At 45.0% G+C, this 18,575-nt stretch overlaps 1 protein-coding gene across 1 annotated transcript in view; it reads right to left on the bottom strand.

The window, feature by feature from the left end:
* Positions 1-673: 673 nt before the first annotated feature.
* Positions 674-18,575, bottom strand: part of PPME1 (protein phosphatase methylesterase 1) — a 48,422-nt gene continuing 30,520 nt past the window's right edge. The window contains exons 4-14 of the mRNA XM_075919586.2: positions 17,325-17,382; positions 15,304-15,355; positions 11,693-11,847; positions 10,404-10,494; positions 10,093-10,158; positions 9,185-9,326; positions 7,744-7,873; positions 7,003-7,047; positions 5,756-5,820; positions 4,635-4,702; positions 674-1,139 (exon numbers count right to left, since the gene is read on the bottom strand). Of these exons, the coding sequence (XP_075775701.1) occupies positions 1,121-1,139; positions 4,635-4,702; positions 5,756-5,820; positions 7,003-7,047; positions 7,744-7,873; positions 9,185-9,326; positions 10,093-10,158; positions 10,404-10,494; positions 11,693-11,847; positions 15,304-15,355; positions 17,325-17,382 (891 nt within the window). The 3' untranslated portion in view covers positions 674-1,120. The remainder of the gene's footprint in view (positions 1,140-4,634; positions 4,703-5,755; positions 5,821-7,002; positions 7,048-7,743; positions 7,874-9,184; positions 9,327-10,092; positions 10,159-10,403; positions 10,495-11,692; positions 11,848-15,303; positions 15,356-17,324; positions 17,383-18,575) is intronic.

Here is an 18,575-nt window from a genome sequence, read left to right as displayed (position 1 = left end):
CAGCCCACTTAGGGTACGTCTAGACTACATGCCTCTGGCGACAGAGGCATGTAGATTAGGCTACCCGGCATAGGAAAACAAAGCAGCGATTTAAATAATCACCGCTTCATTTAAATGTAAATGGCTGCAGTGCTGAGCCGATCAGCTGTTTGTCGGCTCAGCGCGGTAGTCTGGATGCTCCGCGGTCAACATCAAAGGCATTTTTCCACCTCCCCGGTAAACCTTATCCCACGAGGAATACTGGGGAGGTCGACAAATGCCTTTGATGTCGACCGCGGAGCGTCCAGACTACTGCGCTGAGCCGATAAACAGCTGATCGGCTCAGCGCGGCAGCCATTTAAATTTAAATGGAAGCGGCGATTATTTAAATCGCTGCTTCATTTTCCTATGCCGGGTAGCCTAATCTACATGCCTCTGTCGCCAGAGGCATGAAGTCTAGACATACCCTAAGTGTCTATATGGGGAGACTATTCTCCTGCAGAGACTCAGGAAGTGAATTTGTCAAGGAAATGGGAGGACCCTTCAAAGGTGCTTATGATGCCATTTTCCCAACCCTGGCCTTAGTGAACTGGAAGAGAAAGCAATTCATAGTACAGCTGGTTCTCTCTCCCACAATTTACAGGCCCTAAAAAAAAAAAAAAAAAAAAAAAAACACATATGGATGGCCCTGGTAAGCTGAAAAAACTTAAAAAAAAAATCTGGTTCCTCAGATTTACAGGGAAAAAAGCCATTCCGTGGCTGCATTTCCCATATCGTTCCATGAAGGAATCCTGACGTCTTCAGTTTTGCTGCAATGCCCTTTGGGGAAATCCGGTCTGCCCAAAGCCTCTTAGTGATTGTGTTCAACAGAGCCTGAGGATTCATGGAGATAAGAGAGACGTTCTACTACTCGGGGTTTCAGGCTCTCTCCCCTTGGGTCAGCAGAGACGAGTGTCACAAGGTCTGGGATGCGAGCTGCCTGCCGGCAAGGAAGTTCCTAGAAACCAGTTCTATGGGACAGATCTCATGCCAATTTCTTGTCACTGCAGAAGTGGATGGATGAGAAGGATATGGATACATCACAGTGGCCTCTGGTGCAGTTTATTTACAACGGAACTCAGTGCTGGAGAACATCAGGATATTAACAAGCAGGAAACACGCTGGCAGGGGAGAGAAGAATATAATAGTGCATTAAATCCCAATTACCCTCTGCAGACTTGAATTCCACACCACCCAACGAAACTCACTAATGCCAATAGAGCGGCAACACAAATGATCTAGAACAGGGGTGTCCAAACTTTTTTCAAAGAGGGCCAGATTTTATGAAGTGAACATGCGTGAGGGCCGACCATTTTGCCTGACATTCTTTGAACCATTAAAATTAAATGCAAATTAACTATTTTATGCAAAGTTTATTGCAAACAGCATACTTTTCATTTCGTCACATGGATGACAAATCTAAACAGGTGTTAAATCACTCTGCCTTTCATATCTGAAGGCCAGATGAAAAAAAAAAATCCAGGAAGCTGAAATATATGTCAGGAACATTGTAAAGTACATTACATATTATTGGTAATAAAGATTGTCTGTCAACTTCTAAGTTCAAAAAATATGAACAGGAACATAACACCAAGTATACATGTTGTGTCCAAATATATTTATAACTGATTTAGACCAACTGACATTAACTGAGATTTTACAATGTATTCATCTCAATACATATGGATTCGTTGGGGGCCATAAAAGATAGATATTGCCAAATTACCTGTGGGGCCGTATTAAACCGGAACACGGGCCGCAATTGGCCCGCAGGCCGGACTTTGGACATGCCTGATCTAGAATATAAGTGAAGTCTATGTGGGCAATGTCCCAATTAGGTGCTTGCAGGCAGAATATAGATGCAGAGCTCTCACTAGTTCTAGAGTTTAATCCTGCTCTCTACAGCATAGAGCAGCAAACTGCAGTAAGTAGGACAACCTGCCCAACCCTTGGATACACCTATTTTGAAGCTGCCATCAAGTACAACCACGAAAGCAGCAGCGACAAGCTAATGCCTTATAATCCTCACAGCAACGGCACAGCTTGCCAAAGCCTGCTGTGGACTCAAAGGCAGCATAATGTGACTCTGGGGACCTCTCCCTCGTCCACTGCTTTAAAGCACATCCTACACTCTGTAGCCTTTCCTCGGGTTTCAGAGTCATATTGACTGGTCATATGACAGAGTCATATTCATCCTGCTTTTCACCCTAAAGGGCACGGGATAGGGTCACTCTACCACATCCCCCTAAGAATGCTGGCACTTCAGCGGTGGAAAATGACAACTTTTTTGACCTAGTACTTCTGAAACAAAGTTTTCCTTCAATTAAATCTCCAGAGGGAATTTAGGGACAGCAGAATAATACCCATAACACCAGGATTAACCCTCCTCTTCTTGCAGATCTGTAATGACAGATGGTCAGGATGTGCATCCAGCAGTTCAGAGCCCCTACCAATAGGTTAAGGCAGCATTTCCCAAACTGGGGGGGGGGGGGGGAAGGAGAGAAGAAGCGGCCACTGGAAGCAGGGCTGGACGCAGGCAGCGGGGCTGGCCAAGGGAGATTGGGAGGAGAAGCGGGGGGAAAACTGGCTGTCCAGGAGGGGGTTGGGGGAAGTGGGGCTGGCCAGAGGCACAGCGGAGGGAGCGGGGGGGAGAGGGGGTGAATCGGCTGGTGGGGAGCGGGACTGACCCGGCCATATGCAGATCTCAGGGCACTGTCCCCCCCCGGCAAAGCCGGCAAAGCACGAGTTAGTCCGGCCCGGGGATTCTATTGTTCCCCACCGCCACGCACACACCCTCGAGTAGTTGCGACCTGTCTGGCTGGTAGACACACTCATGCAGCCTGAGCACATTTACCAGCCAAGCAGTTTGAAACTACAAACTGATACATCTAGTAATAATACAACTTACCTAATGAGAAAATACCAGACATGCTATATGTCTGGTATTCTCTCAGTTTGTTTTTTATGTGTTTATATTTTTGGGCTGCAAAAAACAGTCCTGAAAAAAAAGGGTTCCAACTAAAGTAAAAAGTTTGGGAAATCCTGGTCTAACCAGCTTTCTGTCTGTCTTACAGTCCATTTATCCAATCCATATTCCTTAACTTGCTGGCAAGAATATTATAGGTGACCATATGAAAAGCTTTGCTAAAGCTGGCACTGGGGGTTTTGGGAGGACCAGAAACAACTTATTTGAATATTCATTTGATTGATGAATATGCAAATGAACATTACTGGTCCTCCAAAAGTTTGTGAATGGATTTCCTGGTCCCCGTGTCAAAAAGTTTGGGAACCCCTGGTTTAAGGCATTCGTTCAGTGTGGCCTTGTTATCCTGCAGGGCTCATTCCATTTACCTCAGGTAGGATTTGTACAGTATCTAGGCTCAACCACCACAGTGTCGAGAGAGGAGCTTTGGCTCTTGAAATTCATTCCGATGGGGGACTCCATGAGACTCCTGTGAGTGACCCAGCAGAGAGAGCTGAGAGGCCAAGTAGGCAGCTTTCAAAGTATGTCCCTGCTAATGTTTCTTGGCAGAGGAAACATGCTGGCGCAGAGCTCTAGATCACGAGAACAGCCCTGGTGATGTTTAGAATTTGGAAGATGTTCACCACATTGCCTACCTTGGATGGAGGACATTTTTTTATCCTAAGCTATTTACAGTGACTAGGTCCAAGGGATGTTACACGACTATTCAATTAATCGCGATCTAACTGCACAAAATATTATTGGTTATATGATTATTCTATAGTCCACAGTGGCTGGGGTGGGGCTGGCAGCCAGTGTGCTCCTGGTTCCACGCTTGGGGAGCCCCCTGCCATCCCATGCTGCTGCCTCTGTATGAGAAGCAGCAGCACAGGGTGGCACCCGCTCCTGTCCGTTGGGGTTCCCAACTACCTGCGGACAGAGGGTGCACCAGCATCCCACAGAGCCTCACGCATATCAGCTCCCACCTGCCCCTCCATCTTGCTGCTTCTGATAGAGAAGCTTGAAAGCCAGCTTCCTGTGTGTACCAGCTCCCACCTGCCCCCCTCACCCTCTGCACTACTGCCTCTATCAGAGGCAGCAGAGTGGGGGTGGGGGCAGGCAGCTTTGCAGATCTGGTACTCAGGGGGAGCCGGCTTCCACTCCCCCCCCTTGCTGAGAGAGAGAGAGAAAGAGAGAGACACACTGATAAACCTAGGCCTATCGGTTAATTGTGTACTCGACTACATGTTGACATCCCTACTAGGTCCATTCAACAAAATTCAATGAAACTTAGTTTTGCCTCAACTGGGATAAGGATTCCCATTACAAAGAAGAAATCAGCTAGGTCAGGCCCATGACTTCTCCTCCCTCAAGAATGAGTGTTTTAATCCCACAATTAGTAAACTGGAATATAAAGAAGTTTAGAGACTGAAATCTTTACACACTGAACATGAAACACAAGCCTGCCTGTGATCTAGGCTGTGCATTTACATGCTGCTTGTAATGTTACAGTAAAGCTCCAAGCGGATCCTTACTTCCCTTTCCACCCAACCACTTGCTATACTACTCATCTCTCCCCACACCATGAATGAATGCAAGTCTTCCCACAGGGGATGGAGGAGGATCATACAGCCCTAGCACCGGAGATCCTTACCACTGAAATCCACCAATTGGTTCTGTAAACCTGTGACGGATCAAGAAAGTTGCAACAGCTTCAGCAACCTGAAGTGGGAGGGGAAGAAGGAATCAAGAGTTTAAAGGGACACAACCTGAAGCCTACTCAGTTTCAAACTGTAAAGTAATTCAAAGTACTACATCTTTCCTTCCCATTTGTTAAACATTCTTTCCCCCTGCCCCATGTGACATTTCTGACAAGGGGGCTACATGTCTATATAATATCAAGGACACAGTGAAACCGACCAAACATTAAGTACACAGTTGAAAAAAAAAATCATCACCTCCTTCAGTTATTCTTAGGACTGTACTATAATGGGTAATAAAAATGAGACAATTGTGATTTAAGTTGGTATCCCTTTAAGAATTAATTCAGGGCAGCAAATTACTTGTATCATGCTTTGCAAATAACTTTTATTCTATACACCTGATTGTGCTGAGTAAAAATAGAGTGTCTACATTTTACAAGGGGGTAAACTGAGGCACAGAATGGCTAAGTGACTCAAAGCCAAACAAACAGTCACTAGTAAAGCTGAGAAGAACTCAGTTCTTTTAGAGACATGTGCTCAGTCCGTTACACCACAGTACCATTTTACTTACTGGCGCGCTAGCTTAAATGAGATACTAAAGTTTTGTTTGTCAAAACCAACTGCCACAATGGTGTTTATGTGATGTCTCCTAAATTTTAACTACAGTTTTAATAAGTCAATACTCCTCCATAAAAGTAGCTCTTCTAACTGACAGCTATAGGGGGAAGGGAAAAGCTGAGGTAAACTAAGAGACGTTTAGGATGGAAAATCCTATGATGAAACCACATCATCACAACTGTGTCATTGAGTCAGTTATACACCACCAACTCCTGACACAGTTACAGCTGTAACATAGGTGGGACCTGTCACCACAAGCAGGCTAATGTCCTGGCCAGTCCAGGCTCTCAAGCCAGCATCAAGGATATGATTTAGTCCCATCTGCTCTATTAGTAACCAGGGCCCCTTATAAGGTGTGGTGTTTGCCCTCAGCTTCATATCAGCAACAGACCCATTTTGCATCTAACTGGTAAAAGAGCTGCAATCAAAGCCTGCCTCGCGCTTTGTGGCTCACCTTGTCTGGAGCATCTTCGTGGACTGCATGGCCACACTGAGGGAGGACTTGCATCTGGAACTTCCCTGCAGACGAAACAGTCAGTGCAGCTGTTGTTAGAGCGAACATGTCCCATCCTGGCCATGACTTGGGCACGTGTTATATGTGATGGCAGAAGCCAATTCTCTATAAAGACTCAAAGCAGGGACTGAACTTGTAAAGGTGCAAAATTACTCTACACTTGTATGTCCACTTCTGTTAAAGGTCTGAAACTCTTTATCAATGACCCTGATTGAAGTATCTAGCTGGCAGGGACTCAGGAAGCTGCATGACACCAGATGTCAAACAGCACGATATGCAGAGCACAAAGCTTCAGCAGAAGGCAAGAACTTGCCTTCTTAATTCAGCGCTTCTGCACAACTATAGCCATGCCCATTCATTATCTTCCTAATCCTTGATTTCTGAGAGCTTTGCACTAAATGCCATCCCATCTTCCTGTCAGACCAACCATGCCAGGACCTTTACCCAATGACCCATGTTCCCTTCCAATATCTGATTTCCAGATAAATCAGTGATGAGGCCTAGAAGTGGAGAGGTATTAATGTAACTGTGAAGTATTATTAGAGGTTGCTGTTGTAGCTGCATCAGTCCCAGGACATTATACAGACAAGGTGGGTGAGGGAATATCTTTTACTGGACCAACTTCTGTTGGCAAGATACAAGTTTTCAAGCTTACATGGAGCTTTTCTTCAGATAAGCTTGAAAGCTCATCTCTTTCACCAACAGAAGGTAGTCAGAGAGAAGATATTACTTCCCCCCCTTGTGTCTCAAGCATTATTAAAGGGTCTGTCAGCACAAGAAAGGGAGATTATTTCAAGTGGCACCAGGTGGTGTAACTAGAGGCAATGGGATGGAATTAAAAGAAAACTGACTGAAAAATCAGGAAAAGCTTTCTTATGGGAAGACTGGGACAATAGAATGATTCCCCACAAGACATGACAAAGCCCCATCACTTAAATATTTAAGACCAGACTGAACAAAAGCACTACCACAGCCAGGTCTCCAAACTCCTCCAGCTTCCATTAACACAGAATCAGACAAGGGATCACATGGTTACGCTGCGGATTAACTAAATTATCTAGTACTTGTCTCAATATAGATTGCCCCAGCCAGGACCACTTCAGCCTTCTTCTCTAGCTCGCTTTCACCCTCCACAATGTGAGCTATCATCTGAAAGAGCACGAAATCCCAAAGTATTAAATATTTACCTTGCATCTGTCCAATTGTTAGATCTTTATCCAGCCTGTCAACACCTAAAATAAAGTAAACAGAGGTGTTGGGGAGAAGCCGGGAGAGAGTGTCTAGTTAGACCCTGCTAAGACTTTGCAAAAAGATGTTTGGTGTGAAAAATGGAATAGAAACAGCATCTCAAAGCCCACTAGATGGTTTCCCTGCTGCACATCTGGAGCAGTGACACAAGAGGATCACTGGAAAAAACATGAAGGAATATTCATGCATCCATCCTTCCAGATGTCTTTAAATTGCACTCAGCTAGTGGAGACTCCTAATGGTCCCCATCACAGGCTATTGGCTGGCAATAGGGAACCGTCATGGAAAACTGATCCTTTCATATTCACAAGTTCAAATCCAACAGAGGTCTGCAATAACTAAGTGATTATTCCTGTTGGGTGACTCGGGTCTCAAACCTGTTCCTAGCAGAACATTAGCTCAATTCTATAACTGCAACAGCCTTCAAGCAGCTAACCCACGGTCCACAGTGGGTCCGAGTCTCTAGGATCACAATATACACTGTGGATGTTGCAGAGAAGGAAACGGGAAAGTCTCTCAAAATACATAGACGGGCCAGGATAGAAGCCAGACACGTTATTTCCAGACCCGTATCTTTGCCACAGGTTTGCCCTTCTCTCCTCTAAAGTACAGGCGGAATGTAATCCAAGTGAATGGCAGCAATAACTAAAGAGAAACAAAAACAAAAACAAAACACCTACCCGCTAAAAGCAGCAGCTTTGGCGTCGGACAACCGAGGAAGAGGTTGGATAAGCCCCTAAACCACCCATCCCAGTACTTTTCTGTTTTCGCCAGTTCGATTCGCCATGTATACAGATGTTCCTTCTTTGTCTACAAGGAGACAGAGCTCAGCATTAGTGTCCAACTGAAACAACCAGCATAGAATAAACCCAACAAAGGGCCACCTGGAAGATAAAGTAAAAGCCCAGAATAAAGCCAGCAGTTGACTAATGCAGGGATCTCAAGCTCAGTTTACTATAGGGCCAGTGCTAGTCCTCAAATCCTCTTAACAGACCAGTGGGAACCTCCTCTAGCAGCAGTACATGGGGATGGGGATCTCTGAATGTTCCTCCCTCCCCCACATCTCCTGGCTCTACGTGCCCCCTACCATGCATCTCCCAGCCCTATCTGCTGCCTCCAAATGCCCCAGAGGCTCCACTACCACCACTAGCAGTTCAGTGGGGCTAGAATGGCTTCTGGCTGCTAGCTTGGGGGAAAGGGTGCAATGGTGGGGGAGAAGGCACAGGGATGAGAAGATGCAGGGTGGGGGCAGAGCAGCTGGACTTGGGGAATGGGGATGGACTCCAGGCTGGAGCATGGAACGGCTTGGACCATAGATGGCCCATGGGCTGTGAGTTTGAGACCCCTGCTCTAATGTCAGTTTGTCCCCCACATGTGGAGCTAACGAGGCAACCTTAGTCACAAAGCCTGGATTATTCTCTTAACCTTAAAATATGCTTGCTCCACATCTCGCTAATTTAATGGGGAAATGGGACAGAAGTCTGCACCTGCTGTATTGATCCAGAGAGACCTCCAGTTTCCAGGATTGTCCATCTGCCACCTTTCACTGAACTAAAAACGCACATGCCGTCAAAATGCCTGGATTTGCCCTTCAGTAAAGCTTGGGCAAGATGCAGTTTTGCACTGTGCACTAACAGAGTAATTGGGGGAACAGGACGGTTAGGACACATGGTCTATGCCATCCAGCAGAAACGGAAATGAAACAGCGTAGGGACCTAGAAGACAGACTCACTGGAGCCATTTAGGAGCCTCTCTCACTCAGGAAAGTAGTTCTCTTCTGGGCCATGTACACTGGGTCAGTTCATGAACATCTAAAAACATTTTCAAGTTGCGACTCACCAGGTAGCCAGCAGCCTGAGACGAAAGCCCAAACTCAGACATGGGCTAGCAAAGAGGTCAAAGTAGTTACATCTATTTACACTAAGGCACTGAATGAGAGCTGCACAAATTGCTAGTTCCTCCCTCCCAGGAGAACTTTTACATGCTGTCTTACAGGCACCTAGCTCCATGGAAATATCTCCTTTGCAGGCTGCATGGTGGCCCTCTTTCGCCTTGTACATCTCCAGATACCCTCGAGTTGAACAGACATTTATGCTATCAGAACACAATGAAACTCTCCACCTCTGTATCATCTTCCTTCTTCCGTTTGTTAACAGATCCCCTTCCTTCATAGTCTTCGTCCTCTTCCTCCTCCTCCTCCTCCTCTTCAATAATCCCTTCCACTATAGCTTTAGGGGCCTCTGGACTAGCAGCCTCTTCACACCTGGTAAAACAGAACTGGAAATTGATTTCTTTTCCCATTGTGAAAAGCAACATCTTAAACATTGTAAGAGAGATCACCTGCACCTGTAGGATGCAACTGGATTTCTCAAAAGAGACTGACTGATCTGAGGCTCTACCACATCAAGAAAGGGAAAGTCCAGGTTAAAGGAGCAAAATTAGTTTTTTCATGACGCTATAGAATATAAAATACCTTGATGCTGTTGGCAAGCATCATGGTGTTGTATAAGATTACAATGCGACAAATTCCTTTAATCACCACTCAACTCCACTGCCGTTGGGGTGAATGTAGAGCTATTTAACACCACAGCAGCAGCAGCGGCGGCGCACATGAAAAACACTATATCCCGTTCAATTGGCAACAGGAATTTAGGGGTCAAATTTCTGAAAGGGCATCAAGCTAGTCTATTTGTGTGAGCACATCTTTGCATGGACCACTGCATGCCCGTTGTTTTGTACTCTATCACTTGCATGTATAAACGGATTTTGCACGTAAAAAAATATGATCCTTGAGGGGTAATTACCTTCTATCCAAGCAAAATTTTGACTGTCACATACCTAACCCTAGGAACGCTGATGTCTAAACTTTTTAATACTATTTTCCAACCTACTGTGATCTACCTTGGCAGGTGTAAAAGAAGGAGTTCACATCTGCTAAAATATTTAATTATTTTTAAATGTAGATCTATGCACGGTTACCAATTTGGGATCTTAAAACAAGTAAGAAGGTTTAAGAAAACAGAACCTACTGTTTGATTTGGCCAACCATAGAAACTCTGGCCGATTCAAGATTTCTTATCTGTCCACTTTTCACACTAGAGAAAACAAGGGAAAAAGGGGGAATCAAAGTTGTCAAACATCATGGATCAACTGCATATATTAATCTATCATCATTTAGTATTTAACAGGTCCAGTAATAATATGAGCACAGAACAGAATTCAGGTCTCTGGCCTGCCAATCAAATGCCTTAAGCACCAGACCAAATTTTCTCCAAAAGTAATTGCAGAATTACCAATACACTGCAGATTTTTGAAGAGTACAAACACTTGCACATTTTACCTCCATTCAATTGCATTTTCAATTGACTTGAATGTTTTGGGACGACTCCGTAAGAAGTTCTGCATGCTGTTCAATGCGTCCATGGCTGTGCCTAAAACAAATGTTTTGAATTAAATGAACCCAACATCTGACAATGTCCTTGCAGCACTTCTCAAAGATCTCTCTATAATAGTGTGAACTGTGTGAGCAGGACTGCTAACTGGGGCGAGGGGGAGGGAGGAAGGAGCGGCAAAGAGGGCAGCTGCCCCAGGGCTTGGAGATTTGAAGGGGCCTGAAGCTCCTGGCAGCCACCATCGCTACTGCGCCAGCAGCTGGAGCTCTCAGCCCTTTAAATCACTGTTGGAGAGCTGTGCTGAGGGCTGCCTGCTCCTGGCCCCATCTCTTGTGTCGAGGCCTCCCCCTCCCTCTTCCAGAAGCATGGAGCCCTCTTCCCCCCAATCCCTGACACACAACTTGCCCAGGGGCCTATGGAGGCTGTTGGCTCCCCTTTGTGTGGGGGAGAGAACTGAGGCAAATTTCAGGATTTAAGATAAGTTGGTTAACAGCACGACAGTTGTGAACTATACACAGCTGCTCAAACCAGCTTTGTTTTTAAAAAAAAAATGGTTTCCAGGTCAGCAAATCTGTATTCTCTTTGCTTCCCTCATCCACATTTTAAAAAACAATGAATAGTCCTGCAGCACCTTAGAGACTAACAGAAAATGCAGATACTACCACTTACATTTTTTGTTGGTCTCTAAGGTGCTGCAGGACTATTTATTGTTTAAGGTTTTTCTATTACAGACTGACACACTGAAACTTTTGAACACCCACATTTTAATAGCTTACAAGTTTTCTATAATTATCATCTATCTATCAGAAAGCCCTTCATTAATTGTAACAGGGCTTGCATTGTTCTGTGTGCTACTGCCATTAGAGGGTTAACATGTCATATCTGGACAGGTCTGATATTTCAGGCAGCAGAGAGCAGTGGTGGCACTATTATATGGGTCAATAAAACACTCTCCACCCATTTTGGCCCTGAGTATAAGAATGGATGCCGCACCTCAATCACAACAAATGAAAACAAATGGAAAAGCCCAGCTGGGAAAACCAAGGTGAAGATGCTAACTAGATGATACAATAGGTGGCATGTCCATTTGAGAGAAGAGAAACCTACATATGGTTAACACAACCGAGGAAGCCCTCCCATTGCCAACAACGCTAACTGAAGAGGAGAAGAACAAACTTATCAGGCAATACTGTTCAAGGACATTAAAACAAACACACACAAACACACAACACCTTACCTTCCACAACATCAATCATGCAAAGACCCAATAAACTGGGTACCAAATTGGACGCTGCTGTGTGCACTGCAATGGCCCCGCCCATACTGTGCCCAATCAGCATGATTGGAGGAGGGAGGTCCCCGTACATAGCTTCAACCACGTTTCCAACATCTCTGGCAAAAGAAGAGGGCAAGGACATTATGGAATGGAATGAAGACAAAGTACAAAGCATATTGTTATATTCAGTTTCTTACACCACTCATTATTGCTGTACCTGAACACCCTAGGGTGTGACACATCCGTCATTAATAAAGAACTGAACTCTGTTGGAAAGAGAATAGTATGTAGTTTGAAGGATATCCAATTAAAAATGCGTAAGACTTCACCATAGGTGCCAGAAACACAAAGGGCATCGTGTCCAATGTACGGGAGTCACAAAGCAAGACTGACTAACTTGTTTTCTCTATCCAAGCCGAGAAATTAGAAAAAATGGCACATATCACATCAGTAGTAAAGAATAATGTAAGGTATCAACAGGCAAAGAAATTACTTAAATATCTGATTTTTAACTGTTTCTTTTGGTGCCGCCAGAGGATTTATGAATCTGAAAAGGCTCCAGGTTAGAGACAAACTGTAAATAGCTTTCAAATCTCTCATTAGGAAGGCAGAAAGGGTTAAAATGAAAAGCTGCCGATTAGTTTGGTCCCATATTAGTGCTGCTCCAGATCTGAAAAATGATCAATGCATATGGCAGCTCCTCGGGACACCAACACACACCTCAGGAGCTGCTACGCTATGAGAAGCAGCAAAACAGCACACAGCGAGTCAAATGCTATTTCACAGATGGCCTCCCTGGAACAAGCCAAGCAGGTCTGTTTGTACGAAGGACTCGCTAACCTTCACGAGTTGATTATAGCAGCTAGGAGAATCTTTGTGCACTAAATGCAGGCATTACATAGTATTTTTAGTGGGAGGTAATTGTTTTGCTCACAGCTGCTCATGAAGAAGGGTTTGCATTCAAAAGCAGGTCACTGTAATTTGATTAAGCAGCTCTCACCAGGCCTGAAAGTCTCATTCTGTGCAGGACACCGTTTCTCGATGGAGTGGTTTCAAACTGGGCATGAGTCAAACTCAACCTTCACCCAAGGTGAGGGATGGGTACAGAAAAGCAGTTTATCAAGGCAAAGAAAAGTGACGCTCATCGGGATGGGTAAATGTTATTTAAAACAGACTGAAATAACAATGGAAAAGTATTCCCCCATACTAAGCTATGCAAGGTGCACATAAATCATATAGTGAGTAGAGTAATACAAAAGCCAGCCCCTGAGCTGGTGTAAATCAGTGTGGCTTCATTGGCACTACACCCATTTACACCAGCTTTGGATCTGGCCCCAAAAGTGTATTGTCACAGCAAGTAATGGAGAAAATAAAGTCACTTTGTCCCTCCCTGGCAAAACTGGTACGATCTTGAGAGAGAGGAAAGTTGAGACTATAGGGTTGGAGGCAGAATAGAAGATCAGGAGAAGAAAGAGTGAGAATGAAGGAAGTCTGTATACTTGCTAATTCTCTTCTCAGCTTACGTCTTTACTACCTGCCAGATTGAAGTGTAACAATCGATTCAACAGAGGTCATAGAATCAAAGAACACTAGAACTGAAAGGGACCATGAGAGGTCATTGAGTCCAGTCCCCTGCCCTCATGGCAGGACCCAGAGTCATCTATCAGGGATGGTCAGATGGTAATCTAACCTGCTCTTAAATATCTCCAGAGATGGAGATTCCACAACCTTCCTAGGCAACTTATTCCAGTGTTTAACCATTCTCACAGTTAGGAAATTTTTCCTGATGTCCAACCTAAATCTTCCTTGCTGCAGTATAAGCCCATTGCTTCTTGTCCTATCCTCAGAGGCTAAGGAGAACAATTTTTCCTCCCTCCTTCTTGAGACACCCTTTTAGATACCTGAAAAGTGCTATCCTGTCCCCTCAGTCTTCTCCTTTCCGAACTAAACAAGCCCAATTCTTTCAGTCTTTCTTCACAGGTCATGTTCTTTACCTTTAATTATTCTTGTTGCTCTTCTCTGGACTTTCTCCAATTCCTCCACAGCTTTCTCCATGTCAAGTATAGACGTGATAAATGGACCACTGAGTCCTCTCCTGTCAACTCTGGTATTCCACCAGAACGAGAAGCATAGGGGGAGTTGACAGAAGAGCATCAGCGGTTGATTTACTGCAGTAAGCAGATTTAAGAACATCAACCTCAGCTACATTTTTCACACTGTTAGCATGTGGTAGTGTAGAGTAGGCCTCAGAGGCATTTATAAGCAAAGAAATTACTCCTAGGGGCAGTGAAGGCTGGACTTAGGACAGTCATGGGAGAAGGAAGCTGAAGTGCAGTGGAGAAGGTGGATCTAGGGATGGAGACAGTCACAGGAGATTAAGACTGGTAAAGGAGGTACTGCGCAAGAGGAGAAATCACGCTGTCATGTCCATCCTTACAAACATGAAACACAGTACTAATAGGGTAAATTCCACATTCAAGATGAAAAATTAAGTATCTCTCCACAAAACAAAACATGACATTCCAGAAGATCAGTCCATTCCTGAAATATTAAATCAGTCACAATGCCTAATATGTACCTTGATAGTACAGTAATAAACAGCTCTACATCAAAGTTTGCATTTACAACAAAAATGAAAGGTTATCATCTACTATATATTTTAGAGAGTTTGTGCATGTGTGTGTGTCTGTCTGTGAGTCTGTTTGTTCAAGAACTCCTCCTAAATGGTAAGAGCTAGGAAAACCAAATTCGGTGTGCGGCTTCCTCTGATCATAACTAAAAGCAAGGCCAGGGTCTGGTTGTGCCAGGACAACGGGATGTTTATGAAACGTGAACGTTTTGCATCAAATAGAAAGGGAGAGGTGTGATAGAAGGGACAGTTATACTCATGAATGACCACAGGGAGGAAGCAAATGCCCCAGGGACCAGCTGCTCACCGTGTCCCAGAGAGCAGCTGGAAGACTTCTAGTACTATATATGATCAAAGTGACTGAGTTAACAGCACAGTAAATTCAAATTTAGCAGCTAGTTTTGAAGTTACATAAATTTTTCTATGGAAAGAATTGTGGGATTTTAAAAAAGTGAGTTAAAACACTGCTAAATTACAGATGGGTTTTAAGTGAGAGAGTTCTTTTTAAAAAAAGACTAAAAAAGGGAGAAAGATTCTGATATGGGTCCACTGCATTACCAACTTCAAATGATCATGACTTTTAAATCAAAGGGAAATCTCCTCACCAGCTTTACATTTCAGTGAGCTCTACAGAACAAATCTAGTTTGAAATATCTAGCACCAACTGTTGGAAATATGATTTCAACTTGCAGCTAAATTGATACTGCTCAAACTTCCCAAAAAGAAAAGAAAGTTATGAGCATCTAAGAGAAGGGTGAATCAGAATGAAAAGCGGAACACAACTTAAGTTCTAGTACCCCCTCACATGATTGGCATGTGTGATCTCTTGATACAAGGCAAACTGAACGTGATAAAAAGTCAAGAAGAATTACAGAACAAACATTTGAAAAGACAAAGATTTGGAAATGTCTGAAATGGCTAAAGAGAATGTAAACATCCATACTTTGACATAGTTTCTGCTGATAGATCTTCAGGATTTCTAACTTTTGTTTCACCTGAAAAGTAAAAAAACAAAAAACAAACAAAAAATCAAATTAAATTAAAAGGACACTATTAAAGCAGATTAAAAATCTTCAGAATCCCAGGACTTAAATAGTAGCAACTATGAGCCCAGATATTATAAAAAAAGTTCTCTCTCTCTCTCTGAGAATTAATGTAATCTTTAAAGTTTTAATTAGCTAATAAAATGCTTTGCACTTTATTACATGGTAGTTCATAGGTGGAAAACTATGCCCATAGATTGGCGATTTAACACTGTGGATCATCCTTAGGTTCCCACTAAGAGGGCTGCCTATACCAGTGGTCCCCAACGCGGTGCCCGCAGGCGCCATGGTGCCCGCCGGGGCATTTGTGTGCGCCTGCCGACAACCTGGGCCGGCCCCGCCCGCAGCACAGGGGAGGCGCCGGCCCCAGGCGCGCGACGCGCACCGGCTCCGGGTGCGCAGCGCTCGAGTGGCGCCGGTGCCTGCCCCAGTCGCGCGGCTCGGGCGGCAGCGCCGGCCCCGGGCCCACGGCACAAGGCACTTGGGTGGCCTTGGCCCTGGCCCTAGGGCACATGCTGGCACCGGGTGCAAGGGCATCCCCGTCCCCTGGCATGCCCCCAGATGCGTGGCCCCACCCCCGGGCTTCTGGGAGCCTCTAAAGGTTGGGGACCACTGGCCTATACACTCATGGTAGTTGGGCTCACAAAGACTACTGATCCCATCACGTAACAAGAATCGAGATGAAGCATCATACACAGTATGTGGAATTTCCACTTCTATATGATACACAACAGCACTCAACAGCTTTAATTTTGTGGGCCCCACCTGAGTTGTTATACAGGCAGTCCCCGACTTACGTGGATCCGACTTATGTCGGATCCGCACTTACGAACGGGGCTTTCTCGCCCCGGAAGTCGGGGCGAGAAAGCCCCGTTCGTAAGCTGCTCCGGTGCCCCTGGTCTGCTGGAGACCGTCTCCAGCAGACCAGGGGCACCGGGCGGGTTCCCGCACTTCTGAGGCTTTGCCAGAGCAAAGCCTCAGAGGCGCGGGGAACCGCCGCTGCTGCCGCTTCAGTCCGGGAGCCTGTGGTCTGCTGGGGACCGTCCCCAGCAGACCACAGGCTCCCGGACTGAAGCCGCAGCTGCGGCGGGGTCCCTCGCCTCTGAGGCTTTGCCAGAGCAAAGCCTCAGAGGCTCTGCTCCCCGTGTCCCTGGTCTGCTGGGGGGCGGGGGGGGGGGATGCAGCTAGTGTGCTCCCCCCCCCCCCCCCAGCAGACCAGGCTTTTGTTTTGGACTCTGGGGCAGAGCAGCTGGGGTGCTGCCGATTGGTCCTGCAGCGCCCGCTCTGGGCACTACTGGACCAACCCGGCAGCACCCCAGCTGCTCTGCCCCAGGTCCTGATTCAGCCGCTGCTGGTCAGTTTCAGCAGCGGCTGAATCAGGACGCCTGGGGCAGAGCAGATGGGGTGCTGCTAGGTTGGTCCAGTAGCACCCAGGAGCGGCGCTACTGGAGCAACCCAGCAGCACCCCAGCTGCTCTGCCCCAGGCGTCCCCAAGTCAGCTTCTGCTGAAACTGACCAGCGTTGACTACAGGAAGCCCCAGGCAGAGTTGCTCTGCCCCGGGCTTTCTGGAATCAGCTGCTGATCAGTTTCAGCAGCAGCTGACTTGGGGACGCCTGGGGTTCTTAAGTTGATTCTGTATGTAAGTCAGAACTGGCGGTCAGTTTCAGCAGTGTCTGAATCTGGACGCCAGTTCCGACTTACATACAGATTCAACTTAAGAACAAACCTACAGTCCCTATCTTGTACGTAACCCGGGGACTGCCTGTATAGCAATGCTTTGATCATTTCAAAAGTAGCCTATAAACTCAGTTTTTTGATGTGGTAATTCAGTTAAATCTAATTCAAATACAAATACAAATGTAAAGCATACATAAGAAATATATTGGAACATGAATTTGAGTTTAAGTCTAATTTACTTACCATGACTTCTGAGATCTAAAGCCACAATCCTACACTGAATCCTGTTAATAATCGCAGACTGTAAGAGGGGACAAAGATATACAGTTTGCAAACTGCCCCATCTCAGCTAAGAAAGGGGTTCACAATATTAAATAAATCATTGCAACAGATGCAAAAGACAAGACGGTGTGTCCAAAAAAAACCACCTACACACCCCAATGACAGTGCTGAATCTAGACTGAACAAGAGGCACAGAGTAGGCACGAAGAGAAAGTTGAAACAAGAGTATTTAGCGTATGTGATCTTTAATTAGTAAATTAAAAAGCACCTCTTTTTCACCAGCACCCAAGTGTTTCCCAAGGATTATTTTCCCATTTCCATTCCATGTCTCAAAGAAAAGAAATCAAATTCCTTAGGATATAATTTACTCTACAACATCTCTTAAAAACTGAAGTGCAGGAATAGTATTACACATATAGAAGTGATACTTCCCCTTCCAAGCCTCCACATGTTCCAAAATTAGTTCTGCCTTCACAGAAGGTAAGAAGCGAGAGCAGCTGCTTTACAGTATAGTCTCAATTCACTCAAAGAATGGAATTTTGCAGTAACATTAATATGCCAAACTGAGTATTTCTGTCCTCCTTTGGATTACTAACAAATGATGATGTTTTATAAAGTAACACCCAACTGCAATCAGATCATGCCTCATTACTTGTTCTTGCCATTTACATAAGTTATTTCACACGTTGTGTTGATTAGGTAGCATTCAGAGCTGAATAAAAGGCAGATTTTTGTGCTGGGAAACTAATAATTGAAATCGTATTAGAGTGGTAGCAGTGACATCTGCTCAAAGGCCCTTAAAAGAACAAGACAGCACCACCTACTTGACAGGCAGAGTGACAGTTGCACTGACCTGATGTTTCAAGTCCAAATAAATCACTCTGTGGACCAAGGGACTAAAGGCAGGATCTCATACCCGCTAGGGCTAGAAATGGATGTTGTATACTATCCGATCTGAGAATTCCTTTCTGTCTTTGAGGTAAGAGCATTCATTTCAGCCCAACATGTCATGAGATACTGGCCATTAAAATTACATCATTCTGATTACTACCTTTTGTTTCCTTTTCCAAAATCCAAAAGAATTGTTGCAGCCACAACCCAGAGAATGACTACAACCAGAAACATACTTTAGACTATTTAAAATCTACTTGGAACCCTAGTTCACCAATGGTAAAAACCTAAGCATTAATTTAACCAGCAGTTCATGAGGTC

Source organism: Pelodiscus sinensis, chromosome 1 (genome assembly GCF_052426305.1).
Source record: "Pelodiscus sinensis isolate ZL-2025 chromosome 1, ASM5242630v1, whole genome shotgun sequence".
Classification (NCBI taxonomy): Eukaryota; Metazoa; Chordata; order Testudines; family Trionychidae; genus Pelodiscus; species Pelodiscus sinensis.
This window is presented reverse-complemented; position numbering and strand designations above follow the sequence as displayed.